The following is a 21,147-nucleotide window of genomic DNA, read 5'->3' as shown; positions in this document are numbered from 1 at the left end:
ACTGCTGAATTTTTACAGGCACTTTTAATTTTAGTTTCAACTGAGGCCATTTCCTCTTGTGATGAGATATCCCATACCACTTTTCCACTGGGGCTGGTGCTGGAGCCCATTTGGGAACTGGGCTGCACTTTTCCACTTTTCCTGGGCCGGTGCACAGATCCTGGTTCCAACCCTTGCTGTTCTTGAACAAGGGAACCTATGACGTTAGTAGGCGAAGTTTCCACTACAGGCCGCCATTTGAAAGGCACCATTTTTAAAAATTTAATATGTCACTTCAGCAGTGGTCAGCAGAGCAGATCAACACTCTCATTCTGCAAGAGATAACGAGGGATTCTGGTCACAGGTTAGTGATGTACAAGGATCTGCTCTCTTGGCCGAGCACCGGCTCCAGCTCCGGCACCAGCCCAAGTAGAAAAGTGATCATTAGTCACCACAAAACAGTCTGTGACCTAAAGCAACAGGTTTGATAAAGATGGATGAACTTGACTTGAACATCAACAGTACAGTCAATGATCAGCATATTTAAAAACTAGTCTATATTCAGATGTCCAAGTATAAAATCACCAGCTGCTGGATTTAAAATGTAACAGTGTCAGGTACTGTATCAGGATAGGGATTTCAGTTTAAAATCAGATGTATCCTAAAGAGACTACATTGATAAATAAATCAAAATTACACTACACTACAGTTTGTGGTCAGATATTTTCATGTTTTTGAGAGAAATCTTTGATCAGAAATACAGTAAAAAAGTAATATTGTGAAATATTATAATATAACTTTTCTATTGTAAAAATATTGTAAAATGTAATTTGTTTCTGTGATTCAAAGCTGAATTTTCAGTATCATTACTTCAGTCTTCAGTGTCACATGATCCTTCAGAAATCATTCTAATATGTTCTTTGATGAATAGAAAGGTCAAAAGAACAGCATTTTATTTTAAATATAAATATTTTGTAACATTATAAATGTCTTCACTTTCATTTTTGATTAATTTAATGCATGCTTGCTGAATAAAAGTATTAATCTTACTTACCCCAAACTTTTTAATGGTTACACATTCTCCAACACTATTTTTGCTACTTTTAAATACTTTTGACCAGTGGTGTAATGTAATGAAGTAAATACAGAGTTCTGGCATGAAACTTTAGATGGTTCAGTCTGATCAGTCTGGTCTAACTCAATCTGACCTAATGACATCATTATCACATGGCACATCTGATTGGTTCTCTCCTGTATCGGTAGCCAATGAGCTCGCTGCTCAGCATTCAAATATATGACTAGAGCTTGCCATAGCAGTGCAGATTGCTTCCACCTTCCCCAGCACCACCTGTATAGATCTGCTACGAGGTGATTCATCTATGCCCGGGTTATTTAAATCTTGCCCTGGAGGGCCAATGCGTTGCAGAGTTTGGCTCCAACCCTGATCAAAGTCACCTGCCTGTGTTTTTTTAATGATCCCAAAAACATTGATTAGCATGCTCAGGTGTGTTTGACTAGGGTTGGAGCCAAACTCTGCACCGCATTGGCCCTCCAGGGCAAGATTTGAATAATCCTGATGCTATATGGGGGTTATTTCATGTATGTTATATTTGTAGCAGCAATATTTCTTACATGCTCACAGCAGCATTTTGTGGATGTATTGGCAGTAGCAAGTCTTGGTACTTGCTCTGCCACAGCAGCAGCAGCAGCGTAGCAGATCTATTCCACCAAGACCAAATACATTAACATTGTCATGAACATTACCATGCCAATCCCTCCGAGTGTTGTCATGACAGAATAATACTTTGTTACAGTATTTTTTGGGAGTACAGTATCTGTACTTTACTTAAGTTTTTAATATTTCAGCCAACTTTTACTCCGCTACATTTCCTAATTAAAATGTATACTTTTACTCCAATACATTTCCTCACTACAAAATAGTTAGAAGTCAGAAGACTGCAGGAAAGCAGGTTTGACGAATCAGTGGTAAGTCGTTTGCAAGTTAGACTAGGTGTGCGATACAGCATCGTCTGCGATAATATGGTAAGTGCTGTTGTAATGATGTGCGATCTGATATTATCAAGTAGGCTATATCACCAGATCACACACACAGAGTGCACGCACGTTTATTTATTAGTCTAAACTCAAAATTCCAGGCATTCTAAATTATGGATGGCAAAAATGCTTCTGTATGCTTTTTATATTTATATAATTTAATATAGTTAACTTAATCTATATCATGCAAAGAGTACCGTTTTTTATGCAGATATCAGCATGAACACATTTAATAATCATTTTATACAAGTTCAGTGAAGCAATAAGTGACTTACATTTTAGACATAATATTGCTAGTTTTTGCTCAATTTTGCCATCGAAAATAGTTCCAAACAAAGATCACAGCACTGTTTTTGTGTTTCTGAGCAATGGACGGTGTATACTTATGGAATGAATCAGCTTTTTGAACGAATCGGTTGAACAAATGATTCAGTGATTTACTCATTAACACAGTCAAATGTTTTGTTTCTGAATGAATCAGTCGTTTGAATGAATTAGTCGAATCTCAATGACTCACTCATTAAAGGGATACTCAACCCCAAAATGAAAATTTTGTCATTAATCACTTACCCCCATGTCGTTCCAAACCCGTAAAAGCTTCGTTTGTCTTCGGAACATAATTGAAGATATGTTGGATGAAAACCGTGAGGCTTGTGAATGTCCCATAGACTGCCAAATAAATAACAGTGTCAAGGTCCAGGAAAGTATGAAAGACATCGTCAGAATAGTCCATCTGCCATCAGTGATTCAACCATAACATTATGAAGCAACGAGAATGGTTTTTGTACATGAAGAAAACAAAAATATTGACTATATTCAACAATTTGTTTCCTCTGTGTCTCTCCACATTACCGTAGTGCCATTTTGGAGAATATCTGCTGAACGCAAATTGTGTATGCTATTCTGTGTCAGCCGTGACACAAGGATACGTTTTCTACGTGTAATTACACTTTGATTTGAAAGAAAACAGCATATCCATGTGGCGTGGCTGACACAGAAAAGCGTATGCTGCCTGTGTTCAGCTCATATTATTCAAAATGGCGCTATTCTATTCTTTGGCAATTCTGAGTAGTATGCAGGCATGTACGCTCTTCTGTGTCAGCCATGCTGCTCTGATGCGTTGTTTTCTTTCAAACCAAAGCATAAATACACGTAAAAAACATATCCTTGTGGCGCGGCTAACACAGAAGAGTGTACACACAAAAAGTATTCTCATCGCTTCATAACGTTACGGTTGAATCACTGATGACAGATGGAGTATTCTGACGATGCTTTTCATACTTTCCTGGACCTTGACAGTGTTACTTACTTGGCAGTCTAAGGGAATAGTCTCAAGCCTATCGGTTTTCATCCAAAATATCTTAGATTGTGTTCCGAAGACGAAAGAAGCTTTTACGGGTTTGGAACGACATGGGGGTAAGTGAATAATGACAAAATTTTAATTTTGGGATGGAATATCCCTTTAAGTACAATAAATATCACATACTTTAAGACTTTTACTCAAGTAATATTCTAAACGGTGACTTCAACTTCTACCAAAGTCATTTTCTGGTAAGAAATCTGTACTTTTACTTGAGTATGGCTTTCAGGTGCTTTATCCACCACTGCTTTTGACATGCACCTTTGTACTTTCACTCATGTAAATAAAACTAAATGTGGATACTTTTGTATTTTCACTCAAGCATATTTTTTAAAGTTTAAATTATTCATGACTGACGGTGCAGTGGGATCAGTAAATGAAACTTTTCTTCTTTGTATGATGCTGCATCCAAACGACTAGATGACAGGATAAATCCAAGACATCTGCAAAACTGACCAGCACAACAGAAGCAATTACTAAATGGAAAGCTCTAGCCTGTTCCATCCCTGTGCTTTAAGTACATATACTTGAGTATTCAGTGTTTGAGTACTCAATCGTACATTCGACAGAAATGAGACACAGACTTAATGAGACCATCTCCTAATCTTCTCAGTATTTCCCAAGGAGATTATTAATAACCTTGACCCTTTGGCATTTCCATTCACAAAAAAATCTGAATTTATTTTATGCAGTTATTGTGCTTTCACACCACTAGATGGTGCTAATGAATAGTCTTTTAGTCTATTTTAAAGCCTATAGAACATGGATATTTTGGCCTAGTAGAAAAATCCTGCTATTATCCTTAAATTCTCACATGATATGGCCATTACACATTTTTATCAGTATAAATGTTGTCCTGTCACCTCTATACAGTTGTTAAAGCTCTATCAGGCAGAGCTGAGTTTGGAGAAGCGATCTCGCTATCCGCCCTTAATGAACCCCTGAAGAGTGTGCAAGGGTCTCCTGACATTCCATACCATGTAGGGCAAAATGTCCCGACTGCAGCCTCTCTTCCACTCTTTTTCTATTTCTCCAAGCCTTTAGTACTGTAAGCTTAATACATCAGATAAAGCGAGGGAAACTAACGAAAATAAAATAATAAGAACAAACCTGCACTGCAGAAGGATCGTATAAGGCAACTAAATAGGTGATGGAGAGAGAACAAGGACAAAACCTATATGTGGCAGTGAAGTTATCCTTGGAAAGGTACAGTGAATCCCTGTCTCAATCCGTCAGCTGGCTCTCGTCTGATTCCAAGCATTAAATGACTCTGGGGAAGCCGCTGTGAAATAGGAGAACGCTTCTGTGCAGCTGTGGCCTATATCGGTCACTGATAATTAACACTGATAGTCATGGACAGAGCTGCCCACTGCCTGCTTCAGCACACCACATGAATGTAAACTGAGTAATATTACTGTCAATGATGAGGGAAGTTTACCCGTGAGTTGCAGCGTAAACGTGTGTGTGTGTGTTTAGTGCATCTATTTCAGTGTGTTTTACAGGGCAGCAGTTCTCATCACCAGCTTGATGGAAGATGTTTCTGTGTAACACTATCAAAGCATGTGCCGATATCAAGCTGTTTCAATTCATTTTAGTTATTAAGTCTTAAAATGTGTTCAATGAGCCAAATTAATTATATCAAAAAAAGAGAAGCTTTAGGGCTACTTGTTTTTTTCACAAAATATGTTTTATCGTTTAATATATATATATATATATATATATATATATATATATATATATATATATATATTATATATATAATATATATATATATATATATATATATATATATATATATATATATAAATCTGCTATATTGTTCCATAAATATTAGTTATGTAATTTTACAGTTGTAATGTAAATCAAAATTATTATATATATTTTTTAACATTTTACAGTGAAATATTACAATTTAGTTTGTATTAATTTTTATATTTAGTAGTAATAATACTAATAATAATAATAATAATAATAATAATAATAATAATAATAATAATAATAATAATAATAATAATTCTTAGCATTTATAATGATGATAATGATTATTTTATGGGCATATCTAAAAAAAAATATCTAACATTTTTTGAATTTTTTTACATCAAGTTATTTTAAATATTTTTGTTATTTAAATCTGAAAACATTTGGCTACAAAAAGCGATTTACAATAAGATGGCAATAAACACAAGAAGTGCCCGTTTTACAAGGTTTCAATCATTGTTCAGTATAGTTAATGCTTGGACAGGACGGGATAAAGGATAATAATGGAATAGAAAAATTGAAGGCATAGATTTTTTATTTTTTATTTTTTTATGAGGAGACTGTTAGATGCTCACGTTATATTATAGTATATTATATTTACATTACAGACAGATATTATTGTCTGTATACTGTACTGTATGGCTTAATTGTCCATATCCTGTAAATAAAATACACTATGTCTTGTATAGTCATATGGAAAATTCAAAGATTTAATTCGAGTTGAACTTAAATCTTAAAAAGTCATAATTTGATTGTAAAAATGATTTATTCCAGTTGAACCTTTTCTAGTTTTACATAAGTTTTGCTCCATAGTGAGACATGGACACATTTATGACTATATTGTTTAGTATTATATAAAGACACAGGCTGTTCTGGGGGCTGTAGGTTTGAGATGGAGTGTTATGATATGTAAGCTGAGATCTTGGGAATGAGCCAGAGAGCTGCAAATCAGGGATACTGTGGTTAGCCAGAACTCTGCCTCTTCTCATAAAAGAGCTAAATGATCTGACAGACCAGATACAGTGTGAAGACACTGTGTGTGTGTGGACATCAGTATCTCAGTATGAATTTGAGTGTGTTTTATGCAAAAGCAGCTGAGTTTGTTTGCATTGGTAATATTCTGTTGTGATTGTGTATGTCTATATTTGGTTAGTGTGTATTTATTGTGTTATATTGGATCTGAGTGGGTGTGTGTGTGTGTGTGTGTGTGATTATGGTAGAAATAGCCTCTTTTTGACCCCAGCAGAGAGCAATGGAAGTTTACTTTTTGCTAGTAACATTTCCATCCTTGTTTCTCCTTTCATATGTTCCACACAGTCCTGAAATCTCCAGCTGTACCGTTAAATACATTTCTCCTCAGTTTTACATTGTAAGTGCTGTGTTTCTTTTTTGAACCCTCATGGATCCATGACGCTGTTTTACCAAGCGATAACACGCCACACCACCCTCTTTATATGGTGTTGAAATACTGAAGAAATCAGCTTTCATTAAACTGTTTTCATTAAATCTATAGGTTTTACAGTGTTCTTAATGTGAGAATGTGAGAGCAAGCTATAGCTGATATAGCTAAAAACATATATCTCAATGTTTTCAACCTTTTGCTTATATACAGTAAATGCTTTTTATGTAAGCATTGGTCTTCATAGACCAAATATAAAGTTAGAAAGCATTGCTTTTGATGGCATCTATTATTCTGAAATATTTAAATGCATTAAGAATAAATATTTGAATATTTAAGGTGTCACACATTTTTGAGTGGTAATCCAAATGAATCACTGAGTCAGAATTAGGAATTGATTGACAGAAATGGATCAAACATACACTACACTAATATTTGGGGTCAATAAGATTTTTTAATGTCTTTGAAAAGTCTCTTATGCTCATCAAGGCTGCATTCATTTGATCAAAAACGCAATAAAATCTGTGATATTTTGAAATATTAATGCAATTGAAAATAACTATATTTCAATATACTGTAAAATGTAATTTATTCCTGTGATGCAAAGCTGAATTTTCAGCATCATTACTCCAGTCTTCAGTGTCACATGATCTTCAGAAATCATTCTAATATGCTAGTTTGCTGCTTAAGAAACATTTCTTATTATTATCAATGTTTAAAACAGTTGTGCTGCTTAATATTTTTGTGGAAAGTGTGAGACATTTTCTTCATCATTTTGAATAGTAGTATATTCACTTTAAATTAGATACCATACTAAAACATTCATAAACTCATTCATTCATGTGAGCTGTGAGACAAGTAATGATTGCAATAGCAAATATTCATGTACGTATATTTTATATTATGACAGACCACTGATGGGAACGATTCATTCCAGCAGCCCTTCTGTTTTCATCTCATTTTATCTCACTGTTGGGATGTGGATCTCAAAGATTAGTTTGTGTCCTGAATCAAGAGGACAAGTAGAGGACACACACAACCCGAGCGGATATGAATGTTCCATTTGGAAAGTCATGAAAAGAAGAATAGGTCAAGTCTGCTTAACCTGAAACACAGATGCAGCTATTGAAACGCTGGCTCCCAGACTGAAATCCACTGCCTTAAACAAGTCTCCCAAGGCCCGTTTCTGCCAACTTACAACGTCCAGGCCAGAGGAAAAGGAAAGCCATTGTGGCCGATGTGATGAGGTGCACGCTATGGCTCAGATTCACCTTTGCAGATGGCTTTGAGTTCTCTTGCATTATTAGCCAGAAACAGGCAGGAAGAAAGCATGGGAACTGTTTTTAGAGCTTCAAAACTTATGTGCTTGAAATGGATTTGGAGGAACTCTTAATGATGAATACCTTGAAATTAAACTTCAGCACATAATTCATCCTGCATCGTTTGTGCTGCAGACATTAATAAAAGTGAATACCACAAACTGTGTCTTGAAAAATTGTACAAGTACAGATTTAAATCAAAACATTTCCAAAATGTAAATTGTCAGGTTTTAAATAATAAAGCAATAGATGTACTGCTCAAAATAAAGAAATAGCTCACCCAAGAATGAAAATTTGCTGAAAATGTATTCACCCTCAGGCCATCCGAGGTGTAGATGAAATGTAGCAGTACATCACTTGTTCACCAATGGATGCTCTGCAGTGAATGGGTGCCGTCAGAATGAGAGTCCAAACAGCTGATAAAAACATCACAATAATCCACAACACTCCAGTCCATCAGTTGACATCTTCTGAAGTAAAAACCTGTTTGTAAGAAACAAATCCATCATTAAGATGCTTTAACAATCTGTTACACTTCTACCAGTGAAAAAGTCTCCCGTTGTCCTCTCACATCAAAATCCACCCACATATTTGTTTTGGAATGTTTTTGCATGCAAACAGTGCTCGACCTATGCATTTCTCTCCTGATTCAGACAAAATGATTTTTCAGGGAAGATTTTGGTCCGAAGTGACAATTTGAAGTTAGAAGCTTCTTATTTTTTTTTTTATTTATTTATTTATTTTTTACAAACACGCAGCTTTTACATGGTAACTTCATCCTGTCTACTTCAGTGTCAGTAATCTGTCATATTTAGTTTGGCACAAGGCTGAGGTTGAAGGGAGTGCAGGACAAGACTGAACTGAGCTTCACTGTGACGTGACATACATACAGCCAAGTATGGTGACCCATATTCAGAATTCATGCTCTGCATTTAACCCATCCAAAGTGCACACACACAGCAGTGAACACACACCGTGAACACACACCCGGAGCAGTGACAGAGCTCTAACTCACATGAACTCTGGCAGTTAGCCTCTTCATTCAAATGTCATTTCAGACCAACTTCATAGACACATGTCTGCGAAATGCTAGTGGGCAGCTGGGGGCCGGACCACTGTAAGCAGTTTTTGGGCCTAGTGCAAAATCTTCATCATGGATTCATCATTGTTTCTAGTATGTGCCAGTCCACATCTGAAAACTGTTTTAGATGTTACAGAATGATGTTTTGGTACCGGTATATTCTATATTTCATAACTGCATATACTATATCATTACTTGATATAATATTAAAATTATTTAAATGCATCGATCTGTGCTTCACTTTAAAATATTGTTAAAACAAAATAAAAATAAACAGCATTAACTAAATAAAGAAAATGTAAGATGGAAAACCCTAAAAAAAATAAAAATACAAATAAATAAAATAGAATCAAAAGTATATTCACAGAACCTTCAGAGAACATCAATTGACTTTAAATAAAAATTAAAGTGTGAAAATTGACAAAAATAATTTTAACATTCTTTAACTGTAAAAGTACATGTATTTTGTTAAAATATAGATTTTCACTTTAAATTATAAGGTATAATTCATACTAATTCATGTTCTAACACAGTTATTTTAATGCCCATAAAAACATGTATTGTCTTGTTAAAGGACGAGTTGACCCAAAATGAATTTTATCATCCTTATGTTGTTCTAAACGTATATTTCTTGACTTTATTTCTTCCGTGAAACTTTACATTTCTTGGTGAATTATCCCTTTTTTTTGTAACATTTTCACAATATTTTTCTGTTTATAATAGAAATAATAGTGAACTAAAGCAGCTGGTACTGAGCAGAAGGAATATGAGAGAACAAATAAGTGAAAGGACTGTGAGATTTATGAAGAGAAAAACTCTCTCTCACTCTCTCTCTCTGTGTGTGTGTGTGTGTGAGAGAGAGAGAGAGAGAGAGAGAGCGAAAGAAAGAAAGAGATAGATTGTGAGAGAGTGACGGAGCTGAGTGGGACCGAGTGAAAACGTGAAAAAGTTTTGTTCTTACAGTATTTCTGTTGAGTGACTGTATAGTAGTCAGAACAGTGAGGGAAGCTTTCAGCCGTCTGTAAAGTTAACAAAGTCCTCTCCTTATTTAGCTCTCATTGTGCGTCTGTATGAATGTGTGTCAAAGAGACGAGGCGCGACTGTTGTTTATGCGTTTGTGAGCGAGGGAGTGGGACGGAAATAAAGGGAGGGGAGATAGCTAAGCGGAGAGGTGCTTCTAATTGCTTTCATTTTTCTCTAATGACCGCCGTGCCCCGAGGAGGAACGGAAACACAGATCGGCTGTCAGTCTCAGCACACAGACTGCAGGGAGAAGGACTCCTCTGGACGCACGCGCGCGCGTTTGCACCTGTTGAGCGTATCTATTCACGTCCAGCAGTCATGGCCGTCTCCACAGCTGTGTGAGAGGGTGCTCGTGTCTATCTGGGGTCTTCCTATCTTACAGGAGAGAGATGTCATCGCTCTATTCGCGCAGCAAGGACCTTCCCTCTCGCTCCAGAAAGTCCCTGTCGGACTCGCCGCCCTCCTCCCCGTCCTACAGCACCAAAACCTTCAGAGTAAGAGCCAGCTGTGTTTGCTTTGTGCTTGTCACAATAACACTGATGTTTCAATAGGCAGTATTGTGTTTGATGTGATGAAACATTGATATTTGTCACTGGAGGATACAAATGTCTTCGTGTTACAATGTTTATTTTTATTTTTTGTCTTTAATAGCAGTCAAAGCAAGTTTTATGGGTTAAACATTTTAGTTTTCAAGTGCTTATTTTGATTATTGTGGTGCTTATACCGTTGAGTCCCAAAGTCCACAGTGAAAATCTGTGATTTTGTTTTTCATTCAAATCTGGAAATTAACTGTGCTGGAGGATTATTTTTTAGCAGTTTAAAGCAAAGCAATCCATGTTAAATGACAGATTCTGCAGTATTTCTATAGGTCACTAATCAAATTTAAGTAAATTCATGACATTGATCATGTGACTGGTTTAAAGACTTGGGAAGGTGATCATCAGGTTTTACACAAATTTATGGTGTTCATGCATCTGGAGTGCTGCTGTCATTAACCATGTAAAGCCCCACATATGAAATAATAGTAAGAAAAAAAAAATCCTTTTTTTAAATTTTTTTTTTAAATAGGACAGTTTATTGAACCGTTACAAAAAAAAAAAAAAAAAAAAAAAAAAAATATATTTATATATATATATATATATATATGTTTGTGTGTGTGTATATATATATATATATTATCTATATATATATATATATATATATATATATATATATATATATATATATATATATATACTGTATATCTACTGCATATGTGTTTTTTGTTTTGTATCATATTTGAAACATCAAGGTTATATGAATCTCAAACTTGAGGAGTTTGAAACACTTTGTGCTTGTCAAAACATATAATGCATTGCAGTATAATGATAACTGAGAGATGAACAAATAAACGTTCTTCAAAAGCCTGATGGATTTTATATATATGAGATTTGATACTCATATTTTAATGTTTTTCCTTTCTCTTTTTTTTTTCTCTAAAAATTATGTATTTATAATCAAGTAAACATAAGTTGTTTCAGTCCAGTAAGTGCTTATCTTGAAATATTGCTGACAATATAAAAGTTATTGTAAGGTTTACTTTTACAGTACACATTTCAAAGCAAAATGACACATGAACCATAACCTGACATTTTTTAGCAAACTCTATTTGCTAAAGAAGTATGAAACATCAATCATTCGACAGAAGGCATGTGGTATATTGAGTACAACAGGTTTTTCAGCAGTTTTGTTTGTGTTGGTAATTTTAGAAGCCTTGGACATGTATGCGTGAGATATGATACACTAGTTTTATAGGATTAAAGCAAACAAAGCTCATTTCATTGGTAAATCAGTATGCAGTATGAACAAAGTTGCATGAAATAGTCCTAATCTTACAACATGTGAGCAAACGAGTCAGTAATCATGTTGTAAAGGAGCTTGACTCACTGCTCTCTTGGTGATTGTATGGCGTGTTTGTGAGCTGATAAGATGGTGTAGTTGTGCTGTGATTGAGGGCTGACATCAGTGAGTGAACAGAGCTGCGGTGTCTGTCTCATACACTCGGATTAATCTGTAAACTGCAGTTGTTACCTTACAGAAATTTCTAATATTTTGTTGGTATAAATAATGTATTTAGGTTCATTCAGTGATTATGCATAATATTTTAGACTTAATAAAAGCAGTTAATTTAGAAGTCTAATACTTCTCAATGTGTCCTACAAAGGCAAAATGGTAATTACATTTCGTGTTATAAGCAAACTTTTGGGCCAACTTCAGAAACGAAGTAGTGTGCAAATTGATTACATCATTTACAATTAATTTGAAAGCTTTTCTCAGTTGTTTAAGTTTCTGTGTTTCGCAGAATAATTCAAAAATGATTAGAAAAGCAGTTTTAGATTAAGTGCATACTGTACTATTCACACTGAAAGATGTGATATACATATAAGCCATCAATGCACCCAGATAGTCCAATATTTCCCCTTTCCTGGATAATACATAACCATTTTGGACTAAATCTTTGATGTGAATGAAATCTCTGTGAAATTGAAACTAAAAATTCCTCACCATTTTCTGTCCTGTCAAACCTGTCAGTTTTTCTGTCAAATTATGACATGAGAAACCAACATCTGTGTGTGACAGTCCTGCACAGTCATTGAGTTATAACAGTTCCAGGTGGCTTGCAAATGCCGGGTTCGAGAAGTGCTACCATAATGCATTTCATAAGACTCAGTTTTTTAATCTCACCAGGCCAATCCAGGATGTACTGTTTCTTAATCAAACAGCATTTGTTGAAACACTCGCTATTTCAGTTTTTCTTTTGCCACTTCAAACTCCCATAAACAAACTCAAAGTCTGAGCGAATGAGACCAACAAAGGCCATGTTGACGTGTGGAGACTGTGTTTACTTATTTAAAAATGCCTGTAAAATCAGCAGGTGCTGCAGCTGTTCTGTCTTTAGGAAGGTAATGCAAGCACTGAATGAAGAGGAACCAGACTGCCATTAGTCCACTGCTTTTGAGTTGTGACTCAAATCAGTCATATTTTGACATAAAACTGCTGCTTCATGTATGACATCACTGCCCCCACATCTCTTCATCATAATTTAAAGTATTGAGGGGCTGTTTATCCAGAATAGATTTTTGCATCACACTGAGCTGTTTTCCTGTTGTTTTTTTCTAGATAAACATATGCTATAAGGATGTCTTTGTCCATTGCTTTTGCTTCTTGCATCTTTTGCAGTGTCTTGTGCTTGACAAGGCATTTCGAAAACACGGCGCTCAAGTTGAAAGAAGTCTGGTTGCATTTTTTCTTTCATCTTTCATTCCTCCGGCCTGCATTTGTGAAAAATGTGTTCTGTGTGAACAAAAACTAGTCAAGCAACTCTTTTGAGATGGTAGTTTGCTAAATCAATTAATTTACACAAACAAATGAAACGATTCACTAATATTTATCAGACTTTCCAGTGATACATAGAAGACTATTTAGGAGCGAACAACCAGGACTGAAAAGGGATGGGTTACACTTTTTATTGTATTTTTACACAGAGTATTATTGTAAAATTTAATATAGCCTGCAAATGATCAGATTTAACCTTGATTTAACACCTTTTTGATAGGGCTACATGGTGGAAAAAAATCATATTGTGATTTTTCTGATCAAATTTGCAATTGTGCTTTTAAAATGCAATTTAAAAAAAAAAACAATACAGGTTTGGTGAGGTACTGTGCTTGTTTATAAAGCTGCACAATTTAGCCAAAATGTTGCGATTATACATATATTCATATGACTATAAAATAATAAATAAATAAATAAATAAAAATAGAAAAAATACTTAAATAAAACCCCCTAAAATATCACTGCTGCTCCGAAATGCTGAAAGCACCATATCATGAGCTGCTCATTTATGACACAGTCCTGCGCTTCACTCTGAAACATGCAGTGCATATATTTATTTAATTATCATTTATCATTGCACTAAGGCGTATTGTGATTTTTTTGCTGAATTACGCAGTGCTACCTTTTAAATTAAATGAACTATAATACATTTATAACAAATGTCACATAAACCCATTATCACAAATTAGAATAAGCAAAGAAATAGTCTCTACTATCTGTAAAATTATTTATTTAGGCCAGAGTGAACAAACAGTGTGAAATTAAAACCGCGATGTAGCATTTGGTCTAAAAGCCTGTAACTGGAAAATCAACACTATATTTAAATCAGCTGAACATCTGTCACACTACTGCAAAGTTTAGCATACAGAATACTTTTACTAGTTACTCCCCAACACTGCTCTGCACACTGTTACAGAGGTTTCATGTTTAGTGATTGTAACGGCATGGAGGCTCACCACATAATAGGACAAGATTAGCTGAAGAAAATGCTCATGACGTTTTATGTTTCCTCGTCATAACATGGCTTTTTTTCCCCATCAACAAAGCTGCACATGTTGGCTTGAAGTTTCCATGATGGGTGGAGGCAGAGCGCGTGAGGTCTCCTTGGGAGCGAAAGTTACAGAGAGCAAAAGAATAAACACAGTGGTCTTCTAATCCATGTTTACCCCAAAACAACACAATACAGGGCAATAAACAGACAAACACATCTAAATGAGTGTGTAAAGGGGTCTTTTACATTCACTCACCCTCATGTCAATCCAAAACTGCGAAACCTTTTCTTGCATGCATCACATTATGTGATTTTGTGATAGGAGTTTCCTGTCCACTCTTTCAGTATAATGAAAGTGAATCCAATACCCCCCCCCACCCCCAAAAAACAAAACAACAACAACAACATAATAATAAAAAAATAACACAATAGGGATTTATAAAACTATGCTGTACACTGTAAACAAAATAATATATTTTAATTTTAATTTAATTTATAACTAAAACTATTGGAGTGTACTTGCTGTATTTTTTGTAAATTTACTAGCAATTTAGGTGATTTTTTTTCTACACCATTTTTTTCAACGTATATTAATACACTGTATTTTTTCAATTTGAAAAATAAAACTATAATTATTGGAGAACATTTTACAAGAAAATACTAAATTTTATGATTATAAATCAGTATTGCAATAAAATAATAATAATAGTTGTTAAAAATATAAAATTACTAAAACAAAATAAGAAATGTTATTATTATATTTAGATATTTTTATTTTAAAATAAAAAAATATATTTTTTTAAGAAACAAGTTCCTAGTAGAAAGTTTTTTAGTCTTTGTACTACGGTATTTCACATTTAATTCAGTGTGTTACTTGTCATTTCTGTTTCTGAGTGAATTTTTTTGAAAGTGAATCCTACACTAAAGTCTTGTGAAGTTTCACTATTTAACCATAATATGAAATCATAAGATGAACTGACTGAAGTCTTTGTTTACTGAAAATAGAAATCTGTCCTCGTTCTTCTCTGTGCATTAATGAAAGTTCATAAAGAAGTCAGATTGTTTCAGTGGATTGGTTGATTCAGTTCACAACAATCATTCTGAATGAATCATGAATCATTAGCATCCTTTTTAAGCTTGAAAGTTTTGATTCATTGTAATTACAAGGAAAAGAGAAACAGCAACAACATTTTTCAAAGATAGAAACTCTTATGGGTTTGAAACTTGAAAGTTCTTTTTTCTTTTCTTTTCTTTTCTTTTCTTTTCTTTTCTTTTCTTTTCTTTCTGAGTGAAGTGATTGTCCCTTTCTTTTCTTTTCTTTTCTTTTTCTTATCAAATCAAAATAATAAAACCAAATAAATATCATATTTTCGACTTTCTTTTCTTTTCTTTACAACAACAGTTCCTCGAACAAAACAGATCAGAAGAAACCAGCCCTTATAAAGTAATCAAACTAATGAAAACAAATGACTTGATTTGTTTTCTCTTAATATATCTGGCTTATCACGCAAAGAGCGGTGGGAGTGGCGAAGAGAAAGATCTGCAAAGCAGAAAAGTCTTTTTTTGGACTTGTGTTGTAATACTCCTTTTGAGCATGGTGATGCTCACATTTTCCATTTTGCAAGCTGGCAGCTGGACTAGTGGGCTCTCTAAGGAGGGATGAAGTGATGAGGGGAAAGAGAGGATTAAAGAGGTTGTGTATAAATACTTCAGCATGAGACAGATCCTTTAAATGTTACAGTTTGTGGAGTTATGGGATCAGGGTGAAGCCCACAGCTGCGTGAAGCAGTCTCCGTCTGTTACTTCATAGTGTATATGAGTTATAGAGCTCATATGTGCTCAACGCATAGAGGATTTAGCAGCCCTGCGGTGTGAATGCTGTGACCCGACACAGTTCACATGCCTTTGATGTGCAGTGAAGGTACAGTTGTCCTGCTGCACTGATCCAGCTTTACCCAAATCTCCATTCATCCACTGTAAGAGAATAGACATAATTATTCCCTGATCTGTAATAGTGAAAAGGATGCGCTCTGGCAGTCAGGGTGTGAATTCCTGGGATTTGACCACTCAATTAAGACTTGAAACCCCTAAAGGAAATCAAAATATAAAAGGGCCTTAAAATATGCTAAGAATAAACCAAAGCATGCACGTGTATGTGCCCAACCAAAATATGTGCCCAACCAACACATGACCCCCCCCCCCCCAAAAAAAAAGTATTCCACAGTAAATTCACATAATGTGCAAACAAACACCACCTAATAATATTAATAATACTCACAATATTACACGCTACCAATGATATTTTTATAATAATAACAATAGTCAGATACAAATAAAAATAATATATATTATATTATTATTATATATAGTACTTTATGTAATAATATGCACCATGATACCTAATGATATTAACGTTAAGAACAATAACTGTTATAATAATACATATAATGCAGAAGATTTGAAAAGTATCTAATAAAAATCTATAATAAAATATCTAATAATCATAAGATAAAGAATGAAAAAAAATATATATATTGAGGTTATCACAGGTAACACATCCTATGTATGTGCCAGAAAACTACAATCCATCCATCCATCCATCCATCCATCCATCCATCCATCCATCCATCCATCCATCTAATTTATTGTGGTAGGGAGTCAAATAATACAACTTGAAAACAATAATAAACATGACAAAACACAATGCCTAGTAAATACAGGTGCAACTCAATAAATTAGAATGTCGTGGAAAAGTTCATTTATTTCAGTAATTCAACTCAAATTGTGAAACTTGTGTATTAAATAAATTCAATGAAGTAGTTTAAGTCTTTGGTTCTTTTAATTGTGATGATTTTGGCTCACATTTAACAAAAACCCACCAATTCACTATCTCAACAAATTAGAATGCATCATAAGACCAATAAAAAAAAACAAAAAAACATTTTGAGTGAATTGTTGGCCTTCTGGAAAGTATGTTCATTTACTGTACATGTATTCAATACTTGGTAGGGGCTCCTTTTGCTTTAATTACTGCCTCAATTCAGCATGGCATGGAGGTGATCAGTTTGTGGCACTGCTGAGGTGGTATGGAAGCCCAGGTTTCTTTGACAGTGGCCTTCAGCTCATCTGCATTTTTTGGTCTCTTGTTTCTCATTTTCCCCTTGACAATACCTCATAGATTCTCTCTGGGGTTCAGGTCTGGTGAGTTTGCTGGCCAGTCAAGCACACCAACATCATTTAACCAACTTTTGGTGCTTTTGACAGTGTGGGCAGGTGCCAAATCCTGCTGGAAAATGAAATCAGCATCTTCAAAAACCTGGTCAGCAGAAGGAAGCATGAAGTGCTCCAAAATTTCTTGGTAAATGGGTGCAGTGACTTTGGTTTCAAAAAACACAATGGACCAACACCAGCAGATGACATTGCACCCCAAATCATCACAGACTGTGGAAACCTAACACTGGACTTCAAGCAACTTGGGCTATGAGCTTCTCCACCCTTCCTCCAGACTCTAGGACCTCGGATTCCAAATGAAATACAAAACTTGCTCTCATCTGAAAAGAGGACTTTGGACCACTGGGCAACAGTCCAGTTATTCTTCTCCTTAGTCCAGGTAAGACGCCTCAGGAGTGGCTTAACAAGAGGAATACGACAACTGTAGCCAAATTCCTTGATACGTCTGTATGTGGTGGCTCTTGATGCCTTGACCCCAGCCTCTTGAATTGAATTCTTGAATTGATTTTGCTTGACAATCCTCATAAGGCTGCAGTTCTCTCGGTTGGTTGTGCATCTTTTTCTTCCACACTTTTTCCTTCGACTCAACTTTCTGTTAACATGCTTGGATACAGCACTCTGTGAACAGCCAGCTTCTTTGGCAGTGAATGTTTGTTGCTTACCCTCCTTGTGAAGGGTGTCAATGATTGTCTTCTGGACAACTGTCAGGTCAGCAGTCTTCCCCATGATTGTGTAGCCTAGTGAACCAAACTGAGAAACCATTTTGAAGGCTCAGGAAACCTTTGCAGGTGTTTTGAGTTGATTAGCTGATTGGCATGTCACCATATTCTAATTTGAATTGGTGGGTTTTTGTTAAATGTGAGCCAAAATCATCACAATTAAAAGAACCAAAGACTTAAACTACTTCAGTCTGTACGCATTGAATTTATTTAATACTTGAGTTTCACATTTTGAGTTGAATTACTGAAATAAATGAACTTTTCCACGACATTCTAATTTATTGAGATGCACCTGTATATCACTCAAAACTAGAAAAGGGAGACACAGATTGTATACACGCAATGTTAATATACAAAAAAAAAAAAAAAAATCATAATCGATCAAATTCTTATTACGTAAGAAGGAACATTTCAATAATAAAATGTTATTACAATTTAGTCCATGCAACAGTAAGTGCTTAGTGTCAGTATCATATGATAAATGACACAACATGTTATTGTGCTGTCTTTAATATATAATTAAAAGAAAAGTATGTAAAAAAAAAAAGTTTCTTTAAATAGACTTTAAAATTGATTGACAATTTGAATTACACAAGATGCATCTTAAAAGTGATTGTATAACTGACAGTGTGAGTTTGATCACAATGAAACAGTGGATTTGCATTTCTCCTCTTCTGCATGTTTCTAACCCCATTAATCTGATTCAGTGTTATTTTTCCTAGCAGGATGGAATGTGCACAGCAGCATCAGCACTGCCTTACATGGTTTACTGTGGTGAAAGTGTGCCCTCTATATTTCTCCTTCTCTCTTTCTCTCTGTAGACAGTGAGCTCAGGGCCAGCAGGTGCCCATGTGTAATGATGCCCCCCCACACCCCTCCACCTCCCCTGGGAGCACAAGACTTGTCGTGATTTACCCAATTAGGACATGTTCTTGGTTCAACACACTTATTATCCGATAGGATTTGGAGGATAAGTATAGCGTTAAAGGAACAGTTCACTCAAAAATGAAACTTAGCAGTAAACTGACTCAACCTCAGACCATCTAAGATGTAGATGAGTTTGTTTTTTCATGGGAACAGATTTGGAGAAATGTAGCATTGCATCACTTGTTCACCAATGGATGCCCTGCAGTGAATGGGTGCCGTCAGAATGATAGTCCAAACAGCTGATAAAAACATCACAAATTTTATCAAGCTGATAAAATCAATCCACAAGTAATCCACACCACTCCAGTTCATCAGTTAATGTCTTGTGAAGTTTGTAAGAAACAAATCATGAAGAAATTTTCTCTTTAAAGCCCATCCCCTGTTGTCCTCTCATGTCAAAATCCACCAATATTTGTTTAGAACTGTTCTGGACTGTTTTCGCTTGCAAACAGAGCTTGATCTGTGCATATTTCTCTCCTGATTCAGATGAGACGACTTTTTCACTGCAGAAAGCAATATTATGAATAGAAGACCCTTATTTTAGCTGGAACTGCTAATGGTGGATTTGTTTCTTACAAACATGCAGCTTTTTGCTTCACAGTACATTAACTAATGGACTGGAGTGATGTGGATTGCATGTGGATTGATTTTATCAGCTTGATAAAATTTGTGATGTTTTTATCAGCTGTTTGGACTCTCATTCTGATGGCACCCATTCACTGCAGAGGATCCATTGGTGAGAAAGTGATGTAATGCTACATTTCTCCAAATCTGTGCTGAAGAAGAAACAAACTCTACAACTCAAAACTACATTTTGGATGGCCAGCATTTGGTGTATGGTTTTTTGATAGGAATGTTGTTTCTGGACCAACAATGGATGCCAATCCAAGAAAATGTCCTATTTGGGTCAATCACATTGTGCATCACGATAACCCAGAATGACCCGACATGAGACCAGGACCACCAAAACACATATCCACTAAATGCAGACTTCATCTACCCCACATGATGTGACCACACAGAACTAAACAAGACCACCAGCACACACTGTGAACGTTTCTGCAACTTTTATTGTTGTGGCTACATGTAAACACTGGAATAAGACATTTTGCCTCACTTTGAGAAATCATAATGATTGCCATTAAAGCACAGAGCAGTCACGGATATCAACAAAGTTATTGCCAAAGGTCAAGCTCTGTTTCTCCTCCAGTGCTGCCGTGATGAGGTCAGAGAGCAGGTTCCTGGGGACGTTGTGTATAACCACATAAGGAGAGATGTCTGTGAAATACTGTGTAAACATTCAGATGGGCCCGTCTCTCCAGTGGCCAGGGGCCATGCTCTCATCCCTCTGTTTATTTCCATGCAAAAACACCACCGAATCATGCCAGAAAATAGCATATGCAGCTACTCTCACTGTCACATATGCTCGAATAGGTCATTCTTTTGTTTCTTATACAGCTCTTTTAGGTTGATTTTAAATATATTTTAAAATCATCCAAAAATATAACTTATTTAATTTTTTTTTTTTTATGTAGCCTATGTATTACTATTTTCTACTTTTAATTTAGTGTTTAGATTTGGTTGTTTTACACTGTCCCAGAATTTCAATCTTAAAATGTTCATTAAAAAACATCATAAATAAATTATTGCATTTTAATAGTATGATAAACCAATTAGTTATGCCGTAATTTTCTGTATGAGCATCAGTTTTGCCACTAATAAAGTTTTATTCAAAAGTAGTGTACAGCACTTTGTTAACAAAGAGGCTTGAATTAAATATGGGAAATGTGACGTCTTTTTTAATCAAGTCATTGTGCAAAAAAATAAAAATATTATTTAGTTGAGTGTATGTGTGATCCATAAAAAGCTAGTTATAAAATGAGCTTAACCTTGATATAGGAGTCAGCCATTTAAAATGTAATTTCCATCAC

At 35.2% G+C, this 21,147-nt stretch overlaps 1 protein-coding gene across 5 annotated transcripts in view; it reads left to right on the top strand.

Annotated features, from left to right (window-relative positions):
- The first annotated feature begins 9,890 nt into the window (after positions 1–9,890).
- LOC109079045 (protein phosphatase 1 regulatory subunit 12B-like) overlaps positions 9,891–21,147 on the top strand; it is a 30,048-nt gene continuing 18,791 nt past the window's right edge. For 2 of the 5 annotated variants that reach the window (XM_042712714.1, XM_042712712.1), the window contains exon 1: positions 9,897–10,467. In XM_042712714.1, coding sequence (XP_042568648.1) covers positions 10,363–10,467 — 105 coding nt within the window. In that variant the 5' untranslated portion in view covers positions 9,897–10,362. Of the gene's footprint in view, positions 10,468–21,147 lie in introns of all 5 variants that reach the window. The other 3 variants (XM_042712709.1, XM_042712710.1, XM_042712711.1) reach the window with 3 other exon arrangements.

Source organism: Cyprinus carpio, chromosome A23 (genome assembly GCF_018340385.1).
Source record: "Cyprinus carpio isolate SPL01 chromosome A23, ASM1834038v1, whole genome shotgun sequence".
In the NCBI taxonomy this organism is placed as follows: domain Eukaryota; kingdom Metazoa; phylum Chordata; class Actinopteri; order Cypriniformes; family Cyprinidae; genus Cyprinus; species Cyprinus carpio.
The sequence above is the reverse complement of the archived record's forward strand: the minus strand, read 5'-3'. Positions and strand labels throughout refer to the sequence as shown.